The 23,655-nt window shown below is 43.1% G+C and overlaps 1 protein-coding gene across 1 annotated transcript in view; it reads left to right on the top strand.

Annotated features, from left to right (window-relative positions):
• Taf1b (TATA-box binding protein associated factor, RNA polymerase I subunit B) overlaps nt 1-23,655 on the top strand; it is a 63,570-nt gene that overhangs the window by 4,288 nt on the left and 35,627 nt on the right. The window contains exons 3-8 of the mRNA XM_052186044.1: nt 2,170-2,257; nt 6,496-6,593; nt 6,867-6,962; nt 11,915-12,065; nt 13,739-13,889; nt 19,630-19,729. Of these exons, the coding sequence (XP_052042004.1) occupies nt 2,170-2,257; nt 6,496-6,593; nt 6,867-6,962; nt 11,915-12,065; nt 13,739-13,889; nt 19,630-19,729 (684 nt within the window). The remainder of the gene's footprint in view (nt 1-2,169; nt 2,258-6,495; nt 6,594-6,866; nt 6,963-11,914; nt 12,066-13,738; nt 13,890-19,629; nt 19,730-23,655) is intronic.

The raw sequence follows: 23,655 nt of genomic DNA, 5'->3' as shown, positions 1-23,655 counted from the left end.
CAGTACCTGGGACAGTGGAGGCTGCGACACAGTTCTCACCACAGCTCACCATGTGTGAGTCTTCAAGACCTTGGCACTCTGCACAATCCCAGCAAGGCCTTCTGTGTGGAAGGCTTTTTTCCTGGTGTGTTTTAGTCAGGAAAAAGAATTTAAGGTCCTTAATCTGGCTAGTTTAGATGACATATACTTTTTATAAGTTTTAAGTTTTTAATACAAGTATGTGCTTAAAATTTTGTGAGTTTGATAGATTTTGTAAGACCAGTGCATGCTTATTATAGGAGAATAAAAACTATGCGAGTGGAAGCCCAAGTCACCGACACTCTCAGTATATACCCGGAAGCTCCCTTCCAGTCTTTTGTTTTCCTGTGGAAAGGGATAGGGAAGCTTAGGAGACCTCTGTGTGTTTGTCTCGATGGTCTCTACTGTGTGGTTCAGAGCATCACAGATTTCTATTTAGTCTGTAAATATTCCACACTCTAACCATGGGGTGTTTAGCCTTCCCTAGTTTTTTGTTGTTCTGTGTCTTACATAGCTCAGGTGTAAAACACCTTCTCACCTCTGACAGTTCTGCTCTAGATAGCTGCTTCGGCGTTGCTTTGGCATGTCTTATCTTCATACTGCAGTCTCTTCAGTATATCATGTGCTTTGAAAACAGTATCTGCACCCAGAAATCTAAAGGCATGATCCTTATTGTATCTGAGATGGGTCTCGTGTAGCCCAGGCTGGCTCTTGGGGATTGAATAGGGTTGGGGCATGTTAGGTTGGTGGGGTACTCCTCAGCTTGTGCCTTTTATTCTTATGAGACTCATTCTGCCTTGGGGGGGGGTAGTAGAGCCCAGAACTCCGGAGCTCAAAGGGCAAGGGCTTTCCCAGGCTATCTGGAACCACCCCCTCAAAAAAGATAAGCTTCTTTCTCAATCTTTAAATTTAGAAAAATATATTAAGATTATTTACTATTTTAAAATTTTTATTTTTATACAGAAATAAGATTCAGTATTTTGGTTTTGGTTGCCAGAAAGTCAGTCTAAGGATAGTTTGTTGTGAATGGTACTATTACCATTTTAAAGTTCTTTATTGGAAATAAGAAGTCCTTTTATTTTACTTATTTTAATTTTTCAGATAGTGTCTTTGTCATGCCATCTGGCCTGGAATTCACTATGTAGACCAGGTTGGCCCTGCCTCTGACTCCCTAGTGCTGGGATTAAAGGCATGCTCCCCACACCTGTGGTAGTACTTTGGTAAATGAAAATCCCTTCTGAATTAGTGTTCACACACCCTTGCAGAAGGAGGACAAGCCTCCCTGTGTGACAGGGATTCAGGGTGGTGGTTGTTTTGTTGTCCTTTGTTTGTTTTGAGGGAGGGTCTACATAGCCCAGGCTGGCCTTAAATTCTTGAGCTCCCTGCCTTCACCTCCGAAGCATGTGCTGCTGTCTCTAACAGTAAATTGCTGCCATGTTAAAATGTAGTTTGCATGGGTAAAAATGAGTATATTTTATTTTTGGTCTTGTTTGATACCCCTTATTTTTAAAAAAAATTATATAAAAGTTATTTTTTAATACCTTTTTTTGTTTTGTTTTGTTGTTTTTTCAAGACAGGGTTTCATTGTGCACCCTGGCTGTCCTGGAACATGCTCTATAGACCAGGCAAGCCTCAAACTCAAAAATCTATCTCTACCTTCCAAATGCTGGGATTAAAGTCATGCACCACCATGCCCAGCTTTTTAAATTCAAAATTAATTGCAATATAATTGCATAGTTTAAAGTAAAGGTTTATGTGTTTGGTTACCGTGTAACTGGCTCTTTTAGGAACCAAAATCTTTTTAAATGAAAAAGTAGCATGAAGATTAACTGTCATAGCTAGGCGGTAGTGGAGCAGGTCTTTAATCCCAGCACTTGGGAGACAGAGGCAGGCAGATTTCTGAGTTCGAGACCAGCCTGGTCTACAGAGTGAGTTCCAGGATAGTCAGGGCTACACAGAGAAACCCTGTCTCAGAACCCACCCCCCCCCAAAACAAAAAAAAAGATTAACTGTCGTAGTATGGTTTCTCAGTCATCTGTCCAGTCACTCTCAGGTGTTCCTGGACACTTCCTTCCCAGTGTGCACTTGGCATATGTGTGTGCTTCAGGGCACAGAGCTTTCCTCCTCATTGCCTGTCTTTGTTTCCTGCAGCGCTCTGAGGAAGTGGTGAGCACCGCAGTTATTCCTAACACCAAGATCAACTCCATCAGCAGGGGGCTGAGACAGAGAAGCAAGCTTGGTGAGCACCGTGCCCACAGCAAGGCTCCCTCACACTTTCCTTCATGATGTGAGGGCACAGAATGAGTTTAAATACATTCCAGACAAAATGCCAGCCAGCATTTTAAGCAAAATCCAAGTAATTAAAGTCAAGTCACTGCTGGGGTCAACTTGGGAGCAAATGCGCTGACGTCTATGTTGTCCGTAAGCTCCTCTTCTGCAGGGGCACTGTTCAGCAGAAGGTAGTAACAGCGTTAGCTGTCTGTACCTGGCCTATGTCCTGTGCTGTGCCACTACTTGTGATGTGATTTTCTGAAATGGTTCAGCTGAGTGCTTCTCAGATTGGGCTAGCTCAACACCATATTCAACTTTGAACACTATTTCGAATGTTGAATCTTGAACATACCCTTTGAAAATAGGAAAGATTATTTGTCTCTAAAATAGCTGTAGAGTGAGTACTGATCCTGTGAATCCTTACAGTGGGCCATTATTGAGAAGGATCTGAAAATATCTGGCTAGCGCTTTGTATTTTTAAGAGTAACCAGGACCAGATGGATTCTCAAGTTGGAAACCACTGACCTAAGGGTAATAGTAAACATTTCTACAAAAGGTAGCTGTTTTGTACAAATATATGTGTGTATACATGTGTAGGAATATACATATGTGGACATACATGAAATATACATTGACATTCTTAGATAAATACCAGAGGGATGCTCAAAATACTAACACAGATTTCTGTTCAACCTTCAATAGTAACTTTAAAAGAGATGATTATTTTCTGTCTATGTATGTAGGTATTTGTGTACATGTATGTCTGTACCATGTATATGCTGCTACTCTTAGAGGCCAGAGGGCTATGTTACAGATGGTTGTAATCCCACCATGTAGATAGATGCTGGGAACCAGACCCAGGCTACTGAACTGTCCATCTCTCCAGCCCAATAGTGATTCTTTATAGGCTAAAACCTGGTTGATTTTTATTCAGTTTTATTAGAGTAACACATGATTAATTGTAACTCAGATATGTAAATAGTTAAAATGTATAGTTTGGGCTTAATGTCTACAGAACCTTGGATGCTGCATTAAGTGGTGTCTGCTAGTCAATAGTCACAGCATTGTCACCTGTGAAGGAAAACAGTGACACCATTGGTATATATGTTGGTGAGTGCAGAGTTAAAAAATGCAACATTGTCAGTTTCTACATTTGTATGACAGTGTGTGGGAACCTTGTACATGCACACCACTCAGAGGATTTAATCCTCTTAGCCTCTGCATGCATCAGAAATTATAGGCTTCCTGTTATATTTGAAACTCTGCCCAGGAAGGATTGGTTAGTCAATGGGGGCAGGAAACCCTGATATTCTGGTAAGCGAAAGAAGCTGGAGTCTTCACAGTGCACAGAAGCTATGTGGGAGTCAGTAACAGAGTTCAGAAGCCATGTGTGAGAAAGGGTCCTCACCCACGATTACACTGTCTCCAGTTGGTTGTTACCATAGCTAAACATATAATGCTGACTGCTCTGGCAATTTTTTTATGATCTAAGGGTTGTGGAGCTCACAAGAATAGTCCATTTAAAATATTTAGGAGCTGGGAAGATGGCTCCATCAGTGATGTACCTGAAATACAAGGAAGTCAGAGCCACAAAACATATATAAAAGCTGCTAATTACTGCATGCTCCTTGTCATCTTAGTATTGGAAGGGATGGATACAGATAGATCCTCAAAGCTTACTGGCCTGCCATCCTAGCCAAATCCATGAGTTTCAAATTCACTGAGAAATCCCATTTAAAAAAATAAAGGTGAGGGCTAGAGAGAAGATGGCTCAGTGGTTAAGAGCACTGGCTGCTCTTCCAGAGGTCCTGAGTTTAATTGCCAGCAACCACATGGTGACTCACAACCATTTGATGCCCTCTTCTGGTGTGTCTGAAAACAGCTACAATGTACCTATATAAATAAATAAATCTTTAGAACAAGAATAAAGGTGGAAGGGCTGGAGAGATGGTCAGCAGTGATGAGCACTTGCTTTCCTGTGATCTTCACTCAGTTTCCAGCACCCACGTGATGGCTTGCAACTGTCGGTATTTGAAGTCCAGGCAATTGGATGCCTTCCTCTGGCTTCTGTGGGCACCAGGCTTCTGTATGTGGTACATATGTACACACACACAAGCAGAACACCATATACATGAAATGAAATAATAGTAATTTTTGAAAGATTCAGAGTGATCAAGGAAGACCTTGTCAATGATCACAGATCTACACACCCACATACACAGCCACATGCAACCCACCTATAAGTGCACACATACTAACAATTACAAATACTGCACACAATACCGCTCATAAATACTTAGGATACATCTCATACCCAGGCACTGGGATATATCAGATTTCTTATTTTCAGTTTCTCTGTCTAACCCAGAACCATTTTCACAAAAGCAGAGTGCCATTGTGAGCTTGTTTTCCTAAATGTGTGGATTGCCCTTTCCTGACCTCTAGACATTATTTATTGGATCTTGACATCTGCATATTTGCCAACCAAAATCTGTGTTGAAATGGAACAGAAAGCTGGTGGATGCAGTGACTAAGTATTTCCACATAGGAATGCTTTGAGCACTGTAAAATATACATGAGTATGATGGCCAAGCCGTTAATTCCAGCATTAGGAGGCAGAGGCAGACTGATCTCTGTGAGTTCCATGCCAGCCTGGTCTATGTACTGAGTTATAGGACAACCTAGGTTACATAGGACACTGTCTCAAAACTAAAACAAAACAAAAACAAAAATAAAAATAAAAATCTCAAATAAACATACATTTCACCTATTTTTAAACGTGTCAAATAGTCAGTTTTCTGCCTTTTATGATAACATTTCAGAACAATCATAGATATTTGAAAAAAACTGAGTATAATAACAAAATGCTTAACTTTAGCATTTTTATACAAATACATCTGATTGGAATAAAGAATATACAGATAGAAACTATCAGGCTGGAGAGATGTTTCAGTGGTTTCAGTGGAGAGATGTTTCACTGGCTGCTCTTCCAGAGGTCCTGAGTTCATTTCCTAGCAGCAATATTGTCTTAGGGTTTCTATTATTGAGATAAAACACCATGACCAAAAATCCATTTGGGGAGGAAAGGGTTTATTGGGCTTATACTTCCAGATTATAGTACATTATTGAAGGAAGTCAGGCAGGAACTCAAGTGGAGCTGGAACCTGGAGGCAGAAGTTCATCCAGAGGCCAAGGAAAGGTGTTTCTTACTGGCTTGCTTCCCCTGACTTGCTCAGTCTGATTTCTCATAGAACTCAGGACCACCAGCCCAAAGATGGTACCCACAATGGCTGGTCCCTCCCTCACTGATCACTACTTGAGAAAATGCCATCCCTACAGCTGGATCTCATAGAGACATTTGTTTGTTTGTTTTTGGTTTTTTTTTTTTTTTTTTTTTTTTTGAGATAGGCTTTCTTTATGTAGCCTTGGCTGTCCTGGAACTCATTTTGTAGACCAGGCTGGCCTCAAACTCAGAAATCCACCTGCCTCTGCCTCCCAAGTGCTGGGATTAAAGGTGTGCGCCACCACTGCCTGGATGTAGAGGCATTTTTTCAACTTAGGGTCCTTTCTCTCTAATGACTAATTTGTGTCTAGTTAACACATAAAACCAGCCAGTACACACATGGTGGCTCACAACCATCTATAATAGTATCTATGTCTGTCCTCTTCTGTCATGCAGGCATATATGCAAATAGAGCACTCATATGCATAAGTACATAAATAAATCTTTTAAAAAAGCAAAGAAGCTATTCATGATTGAGTCTAGTAATGGATGCCCATGCTTTCAGCACTTAGGAGATGGAAACATAGGTAGGGAGACTGATACAAATCTGAGGCCACCTAATCTGCATGGCATGTTCCCTGCTGCACACAGTCACATAGTGGGATCTTGTTAAAAGAAACAAAACAAAACAAAACAAAAGTATGTACATATACACAGTATATACAAATACATATACACAATATACACATACACACAATATGTACAACACAAATAGACACAAAGTGCACGCACATACTACGTGTACATACACATACACAAAACATACATGTATATTCATAAAGTGTACATGTGTACACACAAGAAAACTATTTGAGGTACAAAAATAGAAGTCTTTTGGCCCATGTAAACAGAGATTGCATTATGTAGAAGCATCATAGTAAATTAGGAATATATGTGTCTAAAGCTTGTTATTTGTCCTTTAGAGAAAGGCTGGGATTGGTATGTGTGTGAAGGTTTCCAGTGCATACTTTATCACCAAGCAGAAGCCCTGGAGACCCTCGGAGTAAGCCCAGAACTTAAGGTAAGTAGCTAGATGTTAGCTATCATTGTTTGAAAAGTGAGACTTGAATGGACCTTCCCCTAACTCTTAGATTAGAAGTATATTTTGAGGTCTGTGTTTAATCCCCAACACTGAAAAATGAAATGGACTGTTAGTTGTTGGGTTTTCCCATGTCCCTGGTAAGGAGAAGCCGGTGAGAAGGCATTTAGATTAGGGCCGGCTGTAGAGTGTGAGAACTTGTGTGGTACCTGTGCCTGTGTGGCTGTCACCATCACTTGTTTCCTTCCTTCTTAGAATGAAGTCTTACACAGTTTTTGGAAGCGCTACCTTCAGAAGAGCAAGCAGGCCTATTGTCAAAACCCAGTTCATAAAAGCAGAAGGAAAGCCAAGGTGAGCCCTGGACCCTGACATGAGGCACTAAAATTCACTTTGTGTGTCAGAAAAACAAAGGCTTTGTGTGTGTGTGTGTGTGTGTGACTGCTTAAGTGTGGTGCTTGCCTGTGGATTTTCAGGGAAGAGGCTCCTGGTGCAATCCAGAATGATCTAGACTTTACAATGAATTGTGGCTGTTTATTAAACTAGTTGTAACATAAAATTTATCTTCTGTCTTAGTTAGGGTTTTACTGCTGTGAACAGACACCATGACCAAGGCACGTCTTATAAAGGACAACATTTAATTGGGGCTGGCTTACAAGTTCAGAGGTTCAGTCTATTGTCATCAAGGCAGGAACATAGCAGCATCCAGGCAGGCATGGTGTAGGAGGAGCTGAAAGTTCTACATCTTCATCTGAAGGCTGCTAGCAGAATAGTGGCTTCCAGGCTACTAGGATGAGGGTCTTAAAGCTCACACCCACAGTGACACACCTACTCCAACAGGGCCATACCTACTCCAACAAGGCTACACCCCCAAATAGTGTCATTCCCTGGGCCAAGCATATACAAGCCATCACATCTTCCTTTTAGAAGTTTTCGTTATTTTGGTTTTGGTCTTTTAAAGCAGGGTCTAACTTCATAGTCTAGACTGGCCTTGGACTCTAGGTAATCCTCCTGCCACAGCCTTTCAAGTGCTAGGATTACAGCCACCAAACCTAGCTCATGCATTTTATATAGATAATTTAAGGAATTTCTTATTTGTTTTGCATTATGGGGATCAAACTCATATGTTGTGAAAGCTCTATGCCTCTGAGCTCCCTGCCTGGCCTAGAAGAGGGCTCTTGAGGGACTTCTGTCATTTGACTGTTTAGTTTGTGGTATTTGTTTGTCTTGGATTTTTATTGTTGTTAGAATTTTTTTGCATATGCTGTTCCTATTATGATGATGGTGATGACTGTTTTTTGAGACAGGACTTGATTATTTCTCCCTGACTAGCCTTAGACTCATGGAGATCCACACTGCTTCTGTCTCCCAAGTGCTGAGATTAAAGGCAAGTGCCACCAGCCAGTTTATTTTATTTTGAGACAGGGTCTTATTTATCCCAGGTCAAGGATTACATTGGTTTGCCTTCACCTCCCAAGTGCTAGATTGGCAGACATAATTTTATGTTTCTATTCAGAAGCTCCAAGCCAGGGCTTTTCACATGCTAGGCAAGCATTCTAGCAACCGAGCTGCATCCCCAGGCCCTGTGTATGTCATTCCTTCACTTGGTCCTCCTACTTACTTTACCTGGCATCTCAATATCCGCTCCTTACTGTCCTTTGAAGTGAAAGTGAGTCCATCTGGGTGCCCATCGGAGCCCCTCTGTCTTTGAGCAGTTTGTTCTGAATTGCTTCCAAAGTGTGCTATGGTACTTTTAATTAGAATAAAGGGCAGTTCCAGTAGCCACCCTCCAGGACTAGTATGAGATTCTGACTCTATGTGACTCACATTTGCTAGAAACTTGGGAGGTGGTCTAGCATTTCCTTGTTTGGTAAGGTCCTCATAAGTCTGTATGCAAAGAACAGTGATCTAGGACCAAGGAGCCCAGGTCAAGATGAAAGACTAGGTTACAGAGGCGAGCAAAGGTGGGGGCCTCAGAGCTGCACATGGAACACTCACCTGTCAGAACAGGAGCCACACGCTCGTCACAAAAAACAAAGGTGCTCTGTGGTTTTATGGTGACTCTTAAAAGGAAAAAAGGAATTATGCAAAGTAGTAAGAATATGACCTTCAAATCTCATACTTGGTGTCTCTGGTTGTCCTTGTGCACTAGGATGCTGCCTAGCATGTACAAAACAGGAATGAAAAACTAGGGTTCTCTGTGACACTTTAATCTTAGGCTAACTGGAAAGTTACAGACAAAAGTTTTGTTGGTATGAGTAAACACCTGGTGGACAGTATCACATTAAATCCTGGTGAATAAGAAATGAAATTGGAAGCCCATCAGTAAATCGCATCATTTCTGTCACACTAGTATAGCTATACCCTTTTCTGAAAGGGAGAGAAAAATATATTTTAAATTAGAAATGATTTGGGGTGTCGCTTACAGACAACTTACCTAGCAGTTCTGGACAACACATTCCCCCCTCAGAATGTAGTTACCTCAGTAACTCTGCAAATGTGACCTGAGAGCTTTGGATGCAACTGTTCCAAGTAGAGAGGCCAGTATATGCATCCTAACCTACAACCTTTGAGCTATGGATAGCTGTTGATTCCATAGCAACTGATCAAATGTGTGTAGAAGAGGGCATTGGGAAGGATGTTGTGTACCCCAGACTGGCAATTGGGGACCCAGGTGAAGGGTTTTGGGAAGTGAAATTAACATGAATTATGGAAGAGAAGCAATGTTGAACTTCAGGCCTCGCGGGGACCACCGCCCAAGCCTAGACTAGGGGAGTGGGGCCCAGCAGGACAGAGGAGAAGCTGTAGAAGGGCTTTCTGGTGCTCTAGATGTGGGGTGTGGGAGGCAGGAGTCAAGGCCGACTGACTGCGGGGTTCTCAGCCTAAGCATCTACAAGGAAAGAACTGCCATGAACCGAAAGGGCAGGTGCGACCAGGGGCTCAGTTTGAGACAGCTGTTAGACATCAAGAGGAAATGTCACATATGTAGTGAGATAGAGTAGTCTGCAGTGGGGAAGATAGGAGTTTAAAACTGCCAGTGTGGATTATAGCCATGAAATCATCAAATCCGGGCTTCAGGCACACTAGGCAAGCATTCTACCTCTGAACTACAGCTTCTGACCAAGTGTCTTAGTTACTGTGTGATAAAACATCATGACCATAAGCAATGTGGGAGGGAAGGGTTTATTTTGTATACTTTCACATCACAGTGTGTCATTGAAGAAAGCCGGGCTAAGAACTTGGAGGCAAGAACTGCAGCAGAGACTGTGGAGGAGGAGTAACTGGCTGGCTTCTTGGTTTGCTCAGCCTATTTTATCACTGTTATTGTTTGTTTCACATGGAAAATGGAGGCATTTATGTGACCCTCCCTGTGTGGCTTCAGCCATCAGGACGCAGGCGGCCCCAGCACCCTTCATCTTTCCCTCAGCCTCCAGGATAACAGGCTGCTTGGGGAGCTGTCCCTTCCCCAAGACTTTGCAGTATCCTGATTGTTGCACATCAGCGATGGGCTCAGCTCCAGTCTTGTTTTTGCAACATTTCACCGTGGTCTGCTCAGCTTTCTGTCTTACACAGCCCAGGGTCATGTGCCCAGGGGTAGTGCCACCCACAGTGGGCTGGGCCCTCTGTAGCACTGATATTTAAGGGACACCACGGGCTTGCTCACAAGCCAATCTTGGCAGGCATTTTCTCAGTTGAAGTTTCTTCTTGCCAAATGACTAAGGTGTTAGCCCAAATTAGCCAGCACACCAAGACACACCAACATTTTATAAAGAATGCTGTGAATTAAACTGTGACATGCCAATGATTGTAAGAGTCACCTGGATTTCAGGGGTCTTAAAATGTGGGGTAGGAACACCATAGAAGTAAAATACAGTAGCTATGATTTAAATCCCAAGTTTGTTGGATGTCACCAAAAGGCAGACACAGAGGAAGACCGAAAACCTGAGCTCAGGGCCTTCCCAGGGTTACTGTGTTGGTGTGAAGTCAGGACAGCTGAGAGGAAGGATGTCTGTCTGGAAGCCAAGGAGACAGTATTTCATACGAGGACAGTGGTGTCCAGTGATGCTGCTGCTAGGTTAAGGAGAGAGAGGGCTGAGACTGATCAGACAACCAGTGGGGCTGAACTGGGGACATGGCAGAGAGATCAAAGGCAGCATCTATCTCTTCACTTCCACAAAGCATTGTGCTTCAAAGACATTCAGAAAAACTGGGTGGTACCTGTGGTCAAGGAAAAATTTTGTTTAAGTGGGAGAGATGATAGTGTATCTGGTATTGACAGACTGCTACAGTAGAAATGAGGGATTTGAGGTGAATGCACAAATAGAGAAGTTGGCTTTCAGTGGCTTACATAGCCCAGAAGAACTGGGAACAAGATGGAGTCTTTAGCAGAACAGTGGGCAGGTGGGTACCTGTGGGAATCTGTGGAAGTTCTCTTCCAGTTGCTTCAGGTTTTCTGAGTGCATGCTTCTTGGCCAGTTTTGTGATGCACCTTGCCTTGTGAGGCCCATGGCAAGGGCATTTAGTGTCATTCGGGATTTTTTGCTTCTGTGTTCTGTATGCTTCTTCAGTACATGAGTTTGATCTCCTTGTAATAAGGTCATGTTTCATGACCTTCAGGGATGAGGTCGTAGGAATATGAATGATATCAGTTCCTTGTAGCCATGTAAGCTAATGAGATCTCTAAGTAGCCAGTCCCCTGACTACTCTAGAGGCAGACCACCATTTCATTAGTTGACATGTGACAACAAGCAGTGGTATGAAATAGTACATCCTGGTCATACACAGAAAGTGCCATGCAGGAAGCGAGAAGTTGGGAAGAAGAGTGGTTGGAAAGGCAGCAAAGTAGAGTCAAAAACCAACTGAAACAAGAGAAAACAGGCGGTCTGGGCAAAAGAAAGGAAGCCACAAGATACAAAGTTAAAATTCCCAGGCAGAGGAGGTAGAAAGCTGCCAGTGTGGTGATCCAAAATGACATTGATGCTTTCATTGTGAGGGTCCTGACCCTACAAGAGAGGTACACCTGGAAGGAGGAGGTGTGTGTGTGTGTGTGTGTGTGTGTGTGTGTGTGTGTGTGTGTGAGAGAGAGAGAGAGAGAGAGAGAGAGACAGACAGACGGACAGACAGACAGACAGAGACTGTTTCCCCACTTAGCATTGTTTGCAGTCCCTCTCTGGGAAGAGTTGCTGATGGGGACAGTTCCCTAGAAAGGACTCTCAGATACAGTGACAAGCAGTAACTGTTTAGGGTCACAGAAGTTAACTTTTGAACTCCAACAGTAATTTCAGTTTCTGTTATCTTGTGAACAGGTATTAGAAGACAATCTGCAGTCCTCGGATTGGGGCAGTGATCTTGAGCTGCTAAGTGATACCATATGTCCTCTTGAAAGTGGAGCAGAGTTGCAGTCTGACCCTCAGACTCCAAAGACTTTCCCTGTCACCAAAGGATCACCAAAGTCAGGTAAAATGAAGAAACAGTCTAACTTAGCATCTTTTAAAACTTATTTATCGTGTGTGTATAGGAGAGTACACATGTAAAAGTCACTGGCTGCTCTTCCAGAGGATCTGGGCTTGATTCTCAACCTGCACATGGCAGCTCACAACTGTCTCTAACTCCAGTTCTAGGGATCTGGTGTCCTCTCTGGCCTCCGCAGATACTAGGCACACAGGTGGTACACACACACACACACACACACACACACACACAAACACACATGAACCAAAATAAAAAAAATTTTTTTTAAAAAAAAATGGTTTCTGGAGCTTTCTTTTAGTTTTTACACTAAAATTTGAATACAACTCAATATAAAACTCTAAAGTGCCGACTGCTACAAGGAAGCTAAGACACCAGCTACCATCCCACTCAGAAATAGCATAACTGCCGGAGGCTACATCCAGAAAGCTGTCTATTCGCATATAGAGAGAAAGGCAAGGGTTTTGTTTTGTTTTGTTTTTTGTCTAAGACAGGGTTTCTCTTTGTAACAGCCCTGGCTGTCCTGGAACTCATTCTGTAGACCAGGCTAGACTTGAACTCACAGAGGTCAGCCCGGCTTTGCCTCTCAGGTGCTAGGATTAAAGGCGAGGGCCACCACTGTGTACCATAATGCCTAGCAGAAAGGCAAGATTTTAAGTACATATAATTCAAATAGTTTCCATTTATAAAACAAATGCAAAGGGAGGGAAGCAGAGGTAGTCTGCTCTTCTCACAAATGTTCTGTTCATAAGAGACGTTCATTTTCAGCCTTCATTTAGGATTGTATCTTAATTTCTGATTTGGGACAGTAGTTCTAAAGTTGCCACCATAGGGCTGGCAGGATGACTCAGCAGGCTAAGGCACTTGCCACAAACTCCAATCCAAGTTCAATTCTCTAGGACCCACATGGTGGAGAGAGAGACTCTAACTCCTGAAATAAGAGTTGTCCTTCGGGCTCTACATGTGTGTGAGTCACACACACACACACACACACACACACACACACACACACACACACACACGCACGCACACAGCACTCTCTCGCTCTCTCGCTCTCACTTCCTCACCACTGCTGGCATGCTGGGATTTCCCCTCAAGGTAGAATTTGTTAGCTTTCTACTCAGCAATCACATTAAAGAGGTTTTTCTGATCTCCTGCTCAAAAGAGCCATCTTGCCCCTTTCTAGAAACTTTTGGATGTCCCTGCATTGATGTTTTTCTGGATAACACTTTCCTCTGTCCACCGCAGTAGTTGTTTATGGCTTAGTAGAGTGTAAATTACTGGAGAGGTGACACACAGGTCATTGTCATTTCCCCAGGCCTAGGGGAGTGGCACAGAAAGTGAGGTGGGTCTCTGTAGAGTAAGTAGGCTTGGCTATAGTGTCTGCTAAAGGACACCTGGAGGCTGGGTGGGGGATAGAGTGCTACCTCATCCATGCAGCTTAGAATTTCCACTCTGATTGTTTGACCTTTTATTTTTAAAAATAGCTTGCATTTACTATGTCAAAATTTACATCTCTTTTAAAAATCTCATTCTACCCTACTCCTACAGCTAACCCTGATTAGATTGTATACACAAAGTGAATCAGTCACAATTTATTTTGAATGATGATTGTTTTGTTACTCATTTTTAAAAATGTCACCGTGTTTCTGAATAAACAGCATCTGTCTGCTCTGGGTCTGTTGATGGAGTGCAGTACTCAGAGCGGAAGGAGAAGGGGCTTGTGAGGATGACCGTGCCCAGGACACTTGCTCTCTGCTATCTGTCCTTGCTCTGGCAGAGAGAAACAATTACACTTTCAGACCTTTTGAGGTAAGCTGAACTTACTTCCTGATTGTTTTTTCCTGATTATCTGTGTGAATTTAGGAACATGCTTTGGATATTTTTAATTTTGTAAGAAAGCCTACAATGAGGGAGGTCCAGGAAAGCTAGTGTAGTACATGGGCTACTTTCTCATTGTTCTAAGAACCTGACAAAACCAACTAACTTAAAGGAAGAAAGATTTGCATTGGGTTGCGGTTTAAGTGGACATGGTGGTGGTGGTGGCGGCGGCGGTGGCGGTGGTGGTGGTGGTGGTGGTGGTGGTGGTGGTCTTCTTGCTCACATGAGACCAGGAAGTAGAGAAAGGGGCTGCTGCTGCTGCTTTACCTTTGTTTCTCTTTTATATTCAGTCTAGGACCCCAGCCCATAGATTGGAGTCATCTGTATTCAGGGCAAGTTTTATCATAGTTAAACCTCTGAAAACATTTCTTTAGACATGCCTGAAGTGTATATGTCTCCTAGGTGATTCCAAATCCAGTCAAACTGACAATGATGAGAAATCAGTGCATGTAGCTTGGGTTCTAATTCTTAAAGTTAATTCCCCTTCAGTCTAATAATTTGAGTTTTTACTGATATAGTGGAAATTATACTGTTTATCTCACATGAAATATTAGAAAGTTAATTATCTAATGTAAATAAAATACTTTAAAGAGAAAAATGACATTAATATTCCTGTATTTATTAGGAAAAGTTGACATCAAAACTATAGAAAGGCCCTTTCACACAGTATTAGGCATTTGCATATTTCAAAATAGTCTACAGAATTTTAGACAGAAAGACTGGCCTAAGGTAGTAGACACTTGAACTAAAGCCATCTCCAATGCACAGGTTTTTATAACTAATGGGTCAAATGTATAAAGATCAGTCAGTTACTAAGCAGACCAAAAAATATTCATTTTCCCCTGTCCTTTATGTGTGTTCTGAATAATAAATTGAGTTTAAACAGTATATGGAATACATCCAAGGATTCACATTTGAAGCTAGACTTCTTTATCTTTCTGCCAATTCGTCCACATAACACATGACATTGAGCAAGCCTATAAATGTTTCTCTGTTTCTCCTTATGAGTCTATAATAGTAATGGCACCTTACGGTTCTAACTGCTTGGACCACTGGCATGCTGTGAGCACTTAGAGCAGTGTGTGCAGCATCATTAGTGTCCTGGAGAGTAGGATGTCATCTCCATCCATCCTCACTGTCACTGTTGTCATCATTGGCACTGTCCTTCTGTTAAGTATACTGCTCCTAGTTAATGATGGCAGTGCCTTAGATTTTGTCATATTAACCATATAAGAAAGCTGTTCTCAGGTGTGAGCCGCTGCACACAGACCACTTGTGAATCAGTGGACTTTACTCAGTTGAACCTTGCCTTGCTTGTGCCCTCACTAGATGACATCATCTTCTCCCAAGACTAATTATTATCTCTGTGCTGATGACTCTCCACTCTATCTCACCAGCCCAGGCTTGCCTGCTGAGGGCCAGACCCGTATATTCACCTGTATGGCTGCCCATGGTCATGACTACTTGATGCCTTTATTCTTAAAATCATATGACTAAAAATGCCTCACCATCTGTCTCCTTGATCCTGCACTCCTCCAGGGTTCCTAGCACATGCTATGGACCCTGGTGATATCAGGAATCCTAGGGCTTCTCCTGGGCTCTCCTCACTCTGCATAGACAGCCAGTCATTGTGTCCTAGCCCTTATGTACCTGACACAGCTAGCTCTAACCCATCCTTTCCTCCAGCCTCACCTTACCTCACCTGGATTGATTGCTTCCTGGGCTCCAGCTGCGCTCCTTCCTCAGCCTTGCTGTTCCTTCCATCCTGCTGCTGATAACCAGAGGGTCTTTCAAAAAGATCCTAATCATGATCATGCTTAATCGTGTCTTCAGAGCTGGGCCAAGGGGCTCGTCCAGGGCAGTCTGTAAGTGGGCAACAGAACTGCCCTAGAAATTTAACAGAGGGAGAACTTCTTCTCAGGGAAAACACTGTGGGTGGAATAGACAGTCCTCATCTTCAGCCTCCCTTGCTCACCCGCTCTTCCCTCTGACCCTCCTCTCCCACACAGGGAATTGTAAAATGCCTTCAAGATTAGATCCGGTTAGCTGGAGGGCTGTTGCCACCATGCTACTAGGAGTATACAAGCTGTGGACAGAGCTGAAGGCAGTAGGAGAAGGGGCTGTCACCACTGCTTCTCGTGTGCTCTGTTTTCACCAGAATGAACTCCTAGTCAGATCGTCCACTTGTCTCCTCTTGACCACAGCCCCAGCATTGTCTGGGGACTGCAGGGATCAGTCTTTTTATCTCTGCTAAATCCCTCCAGGGGGGTCTCCAGTGCAGTCAGAGCTTCTGCTAGAAGCTAACATTGTCTGCAGGGAGATAGGGCCAGCTTGGCTGGAATGTATGACCTACCTACCTACCTTCCTTCCTTCCTTCCTTCCTTCCTTCCCTCCTTCCTTTTCTTTTCTTTTCTTTTCTTTCCTTTTATTTTTTTAGACAGGGTCACTCTCCTCACTCTGGCCTCTACTCAAAGATTGCCTGACTGCCTCCAGTGCTGGTATTAAAGGTGTGTGTTACCTCACCCGGCCCTACATATGTTATAGTTGATGGTGAGCTGTTGTTTCCTTATTTATCTTCAGAGCAGCATATCCATAGGCTTTAGGATTAATTCTTCTTATCCCTTCATATTTACTATAATGGACCCTTCCCTGCTAGCAGTAACAATAGAAAGTAATAACAGTCAACATTTCTTGGACAAACATGTGTTGAGTAGCTGCTGTACTTGCATTATGTTCTAGAGTTTAGAGCCTTGAGATGCAGCGGGTGAGCATGTATGTCAAGTGTCCACTTTCATGGAGGGAGGCACGTGGCCATGAATAAAGAGAAGGGGATGAGCCTGGAAAGTGCAGAGCAGAAGGCTGAACTAGGCTGTGGGGTGAGGGTGCGGGGGTGCGGGGGAGAGCACGACTACATAGAAAGGGCTCTGAGCTGCTCTTAGAATGAAAGAGCAGCCAACCCAACCTGGAGTATCCCTGCATCCCAGGGACAGCAGGGCATCTCAGCAGGAGTGGGCTCTGATCAAGGCACAGAAAACAGGAGTGGGCCTGGAGGAAGAGGCTGGTGGGGGTGGGGAGGGCTGAGAAATGAGCAGGACAGAGGTGAGTTTGTACGTGAGTTTGCAGGGTCAGGGAGCTTTTCCCCTTCAAAGCCTCTTCAACACGTTCTTGTGTGTATAATAAATTTTAGTTGTTCTCACCTCCATTCCTCTCATTCTCATAACTTAGAAATATTGAGGTATAATTTACATATGATAAAAGTCTCAACATTAAGAATATGCAGTTCCTTAGGGCTGAGATATGGCTCAGTGATTAGGAGCACTTTGAGAGAATCTGAGTTCAGTTCCCAGTAAGCCCGTGGTATCTCAGAACTGCCTGTAAGTCCAGTTCTAGGGGACTGGCACCCCCTTCTAGACTCCATTAGCACTAGGCACATATGTATTATATATACAAATGTGCAGGCAAATGTTCATATGCATAAAATAAATAAATCCTTAGAAAGATACACAATTCAAACCAGGGGTGGTGGTGCAAGCCTTTAATCCTCTGCACTCAGGAGACAGCGGCAGGCAGAAGTATGAAGTGTATTCTAGGCTTGCCAGGGCAACACAGTGACACCATCTCACGAAAGAAAACAAAACAAACAGAACAGAACAGAAAGTAAAATGTGATTCAGTGTTTTTTGAGACTATCCACAAAAAATATGCAGCAGTCACTTTGATACACTTCCAGGACATATTTTATTATCTCAGAAATGCCCTGTGCCCATCAGGACTTTTAAGTGCTGACATAAATGGTGGGGAGACTGTAGCAGGAGTGGCCATCTGACCCTAAGGGCCACCCAGGCAGCTCTGTGGAGATGGTGTTCTGTACAGGGAAGGGAAACAGGCAAGAGGTGGCTGCTCCGATGAGGCTGTGCTGAGGGACACGGAAAGGATAAATGGGACAGACTGACCCACAGAGCACACAGCTCTAACGTGTGCTGTTGCTTTAATGGTCTGCAGCCAAGAGCCAAGCCGCTTGTTAAATTCTAATGTGTCTCAAATCAAAGCTACCAAAAACTGCAGTAAAACTGTGAGCAGAGAGTGTCTCCAGGAGATGTTGCAGAGGTCTTTGTTGGGCAGGAGAGGCGTGAGGGATGCTTTTTTCTCGTGCCAGTTCCTTTTCAGCAACTTCTTGGATTGATCCAGATAGGCTGCTGACAATGCCCACTAACAGCAATAGTGTGTTGGAATTTTGATTGAGCTGCTATCCAATCAAAAGTAAGCAGACTTTTGAGAAGTGTTTGGAACAGTGCTATAAACTGTGTCACTTTTAAAGCTCCACGTACCTCCAGACCTGCTCTGGGAGCATCTCTGCGTCCCCAGACTCAGTTCTCTTTCTTGCCTCTGCTTCAGCAGCACTGAATGAGCCTCTCTGGCAGCCCCTGACCGGGGCGTGATTCTAACGCCCTGTCTGCCTGACCGGGCAGGATGGGGGGCCAAGTCCTCATCTCTTGTTGCTCTCACTTCAAGCACGGGCCTGCCTCAAGCATGTATCCTCACATTTATTTTAAATAGATATAATATGTGTATGTATATATCAAGGAGTAAATAAATGAGGCGCATGTTAGCATTTGGAAGTCTAGATGTTTTGAATTGATAGGTATATATTTTATCATGTATATAATAATATTAAACCAATATTGTAGTTCACTATGCATAGATACTTATGTAACATAAAGCAATTAATGAAAACCCAGCTGGGAGAGGTTTTCATTTATTTTTACCTTGACTATTTAATTCTCAGGTTTCAATGAACTAAAAGTTAGAAGAATCACATTGTAATTTTGAAATTAAGTTTAGGTCAGTGTTTACTTTTCCAGGAAGCTGGTGTCAGTGGAGGGCAAGGCGGTGCATGCTGGGTGCTTATTCCCAACCAGCTTTTTCTATTTCTCTTGGTACTTGTTTAGGAATTTACGCAGGAGACCCTGTCCTGCATTCTCTATTTTGTTTCTTTCTCTAGTTTGTTGTTTTCTCAGCATACTATAGTTTATTGACTGACTGCCCACATCTTCTAACTAAAACACAAGATCTGTGGGAATGGGAATTTTACTGGTTGGGTTCTCTGCTGCTTCCCACTAGTGCTGACGGGGCCATACCCTAACATCTATTTTACTTGATGAATAAATACATGTTATAGTCCATTTTTAACATTTGGAGTTTTCTTCAGACTTAACATTTGACTCAAAATGTTTGACCTCTTTCTGTATACAAACGATTGGGATGAAAACCTTAAGAGTTTGTTCATCAGCCAGCATGCACTGGACTAGGTCCTGAAGACAGAAGGGAAACAGGAAAGAGGGACCAAGAAGAGCTTCCTGAAGAGGGGATTCACGGGGTGAGCGGGAGCTGGTCATGTGATGGGAGCTAGCCATGGAAGGAAGGCTGTGGAAGCCGGGTGACCACACTGGCAGACCCACACTCCTCAGACACAATGCATTGAATAGAGTTAGGCAATCTGGAGACTGTCAGCGTCGTCTTCATGGGTGCTGGGGACAGTAGCTTTTAAAATATGGAGAGGTAGAGTCCACTGAGCTTATTCTTTCTTCCCTTGTGAAAGGGGTAGATTTTCAGAAAGTTTATTCAGAGCAAGAATATAGCTCTCATTGAGATGTTTTGTCTGAAAAATACAGGTTTGTTGAAGAGGATCATATTCCGTACATAAATGCTTTTAAGCTTTTTCCAGAAGAGATGAAAGTGTATGGCCGTGACAAAGGCATCTTTGCTGTAGAGGTAAGTTCTGTTCTTTTGTGCATTGAAGTGACTAACATGACAGCATTATAGCTGCTTCTATGTTCTCTGGTGCAGTATTTGATTCTGCAATTTTCAGACATGTCTGGTTTCCAAAGTTGTAATTTAATGATGGGTAGATGTATTATTTTTTAAAATTTGCTCATATGATGGCTCTGAAAAAGATGTGGTTCTGTCCCTTCTTGCACACGGAAGCAGGGACAGAGTTTGTGTGTCAGGAGATGCTAGCTTAGTTTTCCACTTGTGGTAATTTCTCTCCTTTCTGAGACAGGTGTCACCCAAGCTGGCCTCAAACTCACCATCCCTCTGCCCCAGCCTGCTAAGTTGCCAAGATTACAGGCAAGTACCATATGCCAGGCCTCCCTTTATCTTCCTCTAGATCTGTTTCTAGTGGAAATGCTTCTGTCCTTCAACTGTGCATCTTTACTGCTATTAGAGTACTCAAAAGACTTCTTTCCTTTGTTCTTCATTAGATGATTGTAGGAATACTAAATATTAATATTAAATATTTTCTTCTATTTGCCACTTAAGGAATTATTGTCCTAGGCCTTTGTGGCCTCTGTGGCAACAGCACTGTTTGCATCTTAAGAGATATCTGTGGAATGCATGCCAGTGGTTTCCAGCAATGCCTATGGCAACTTAATAAAGACAGTGTTCTTTATGAGATGTGAAATTAAGGCTAAACCATTGTAACTTTTCTACAGCCTTATATAATGACCAAATCGTTAGACCTGGGTCTGGATTGTATCTCCCATATCAGAATTCTTCTGTACCATGACAGTTTCTCAGTCTTTGTAGAAAAAGACAGCTATTGAGGTTCCAGATCTTTTCTTTCAAAAGCCACTGTCGGACAGTAGTATATAAAAACTCCCAAGAACATGCATGGGTCTTGAGTAAAATTGACCAAAGTGAACAATTCATTGAGAAATATTACTTATAAAAAACAAAAACATACAACAGCAACAGAAAACTCTCCAGAACTTTGGATGAAAACAATGAGACTGGAACACTTTTACTTGAGGTTTTTCATACTTGTCACCTGACCTTGACATAGCTGGTAGAATAGTGCTGCCAGGATGGCACTGTTCCTGCTAGCTTCATTACTGGAGAGAAGCAGGGGCCAGGTGAAATAGTAGATTCCATGGGGCATGTTCAGAGAAAGCTCACATCCTACTGACCTGAGACTGACTACTGATGGATCAAGCAGACGAACAGTAGTTACTAAGGGGACAGCCCAGAATCTGAGCAAATGTACTAATGATGTCGCTGTGGGTAGGGAGACATTGGCATCAGTCAGCAAGTTGATATCTTGCCTCCCGCCAGTCAATTATGAGAGACTCACCTCCACCTTGGTTCTCAGATGCCAGAGAGATCAGACAGCCTGAGGTACACAAACATAACCCAAGGCCAACATCGCCGGGGTCTAAGCCCGATGGGCATTGACCTGCACCCAGGCCCTGGGCTATTCGGAGGGCCATCGGTGTGCCAACCCGGCCAAGAGGTTGTTTGCCCGGCCAGGAGGTCGTTTGCCTGGCCCAGCGCACATGCCACCATTTTGGCTGCAGGATGCCAGAGAGTTCTAACAGGCAAAGTCAACTAACAGTCATAGCCCAAGGCTAACATAGCGGGAGTCTAAGCCTGACAGGCCCTGGACTGCCCCCAGGACCTGGGCTGCTCAGTGGGCCATCTGTGTGCCAACCCGGCCAGGAGGTTGTTAGCCCAGCAGACTCTCCCGGCACTTTCAGGGAATGTGCATGCCGCCGTCCTGGCCACCTGACAGAACCAGTTAACACTCATAGCCCGAGGGGAACTTCGCTCGGGTCTTGGCCTGCCAGGCTTTTGCCTAGCTCAGGGCCTGAGCAGCTAGGCTAGCCTTGTGTGCATCAGCCCGGTTGGGAGATTGGCTGCCCAGCAGAGTGATCATCACTCGGAAAACGTCCTGCAGCAGTATACACCATCAGCACTCCCTGAAGGAGCAAACGGGCACCACTTGGTTCACAGAGACAATCTGGGACAAGGCACACTAGGGCTCCAAGGGCACCCAAGAGGAGGACAGCACATCAGCTATCTGTGACAGGGGAAACCCAGCCATCCAGTGTTGCGGAAATAGCCCTAGAGCCTCACAGGAGGCTCAAACAACAGCCAGAGACAAGACCAACTAATGCCAGAGAACAAGATGGCAAAGGGCAAATGCAAGAACACTACTAACAGAAATCTAGGCAATATGGCAGCGTCTGAACCAAACTCTCCAACATCAGCAAGTCCTGGTTACACCAACACACCACAAAAACAAGATTTGGATTTAAAAATCACTGGTCATGATGCTGCTAGAAGAACACAAAAGGACATAAATGAATCTCTTAAATACAGGGGAACATGAAAAAGCTAGAAACCCATGTAATGGAAACACAAAAATCACTTAAAGAAATTCAGGAGAATAAGGCTCAAGAGATAGAAGCCAATAAAGAAGAAACGCAAAAAAAAAAACCTTAAAGAAATGCAGGAGAACTTGAGTCAACAGGCAGAAGTCATGAAAGAGGAAACACAAAAATCTCTTAAAGAATTACAGGAAAGCACAAACAAGCAAGTGAAGGAGCTAAGCAAAACCATCCAGGATCTAAAATCAGAAGTAGAAACAACTAAGAAAACTCAAAGGGAGACAACTTTGGAGATAGAAAGCCTTGGGAAGAAATAAGGGGACATAGATGCAAATATCAACAACAGAATACAAGAGATAGAAGAAAGAATCTCAGATGGCGAAGATACCATAGAAACCATTGACTCAACAGTCAAAGAAAATGCAAAATGCAAAATGCAAAAAGCTTGTATCCCAGAACATCCAGGAAATCCAGGACACAATGAGAAGACCAAACCTAAGGATTATAGGTATAGATGAGAGTGAAGATTTACAACTCAGAGGGCCAGCAAATATCTTCAACAAAATTATGGAAGAAAACTTTCCCAACTTAAAGAGAGAGATGCCCATGAATATACAAGAAGCCTCCAGAACTCCAAACAGACTGGACCTGAGCAGAAATACCTCCCGTCAAATAATAATCAAAACCCCAAATGCACTAAACAAAGCCAGAATACTAAAGGCAGTAAGAGAAAAAGGCCAAGTAACATATAAAGGAAGACCTATCAGAATCACACCAGACTTCTCACCAGAGACCATGAAAGCTAGAAGATCCTGAGCAGATCTCATGCAGACTCTTAAGAGAGAACACAAATGTTAGCCAAGACTACTATACCCAGCAAAACTCTCAATCACCATAGATGGAGAAACCAAGATATTCTATGACAAAACCAAATTTACACAATATTTTTCCACAAACCCAGCTCTGCAAAGAATAATAGGAGGAAAACTCCAATACAAGGAGGGAAACTACATCCTGGAAAAAGCAAGATAGGTACCTTCTTTCATCAAACCCAAAAGAAGATAACCACTTGAATATAAAAATAACATCAAAAATGACAGGAAGTAATAATCACTATTCCTTAATATCTCTTAATATCAATGGACTCAATTCCCCAATAAAAAGACATAGACTAACAGACTGGATAAGGAAACAGGACCCTACATTTTGCTGCATACAGGAGACACACCTCAGTGTCAAAGACAAAAACTACCTTAGAGTAAAAGGCTGGAAGACAATTTTACAAGCTAATGGTCTCGGGAAATGAACTGGAGTAGCCATTCTAATATCAGATAAAATTGACTTTCAACCTAATGTCATCAAAAGAGACACAGAAGGACACTTCTTGCTGGTCAAAGGAAAAATCCACCAAGAAGAACTTTCAATTCTGAACATCTATGTGCCAAATGCAAGGGCACCATCATTCGTAAGCCATTAGAAACAATGAATTCATGAAATTCTTAGGCAAATGGATGGAGCTAGAGAACATCA

This window comes from Apodemus sylvaticus, chromosome 6 (assembly GCF_947179515.1).
Source record: "Apodemus sylvaticus chromosome 6, mApoSyl1.1, whole genome shotgun sequence".
In the NCBI taxonomy this organism is placed as follows: domain Eukaryota; kingdom Metazoa; phylum Chordata; class Mammalia; order Rodentia; family Muridae; genus Apodemus; species Apodemus sylvaticus.
Note: the sequence above shows the minus strand (reverse complement) of the source record. Positions and strands in the feature narration are given on the sequence as shown.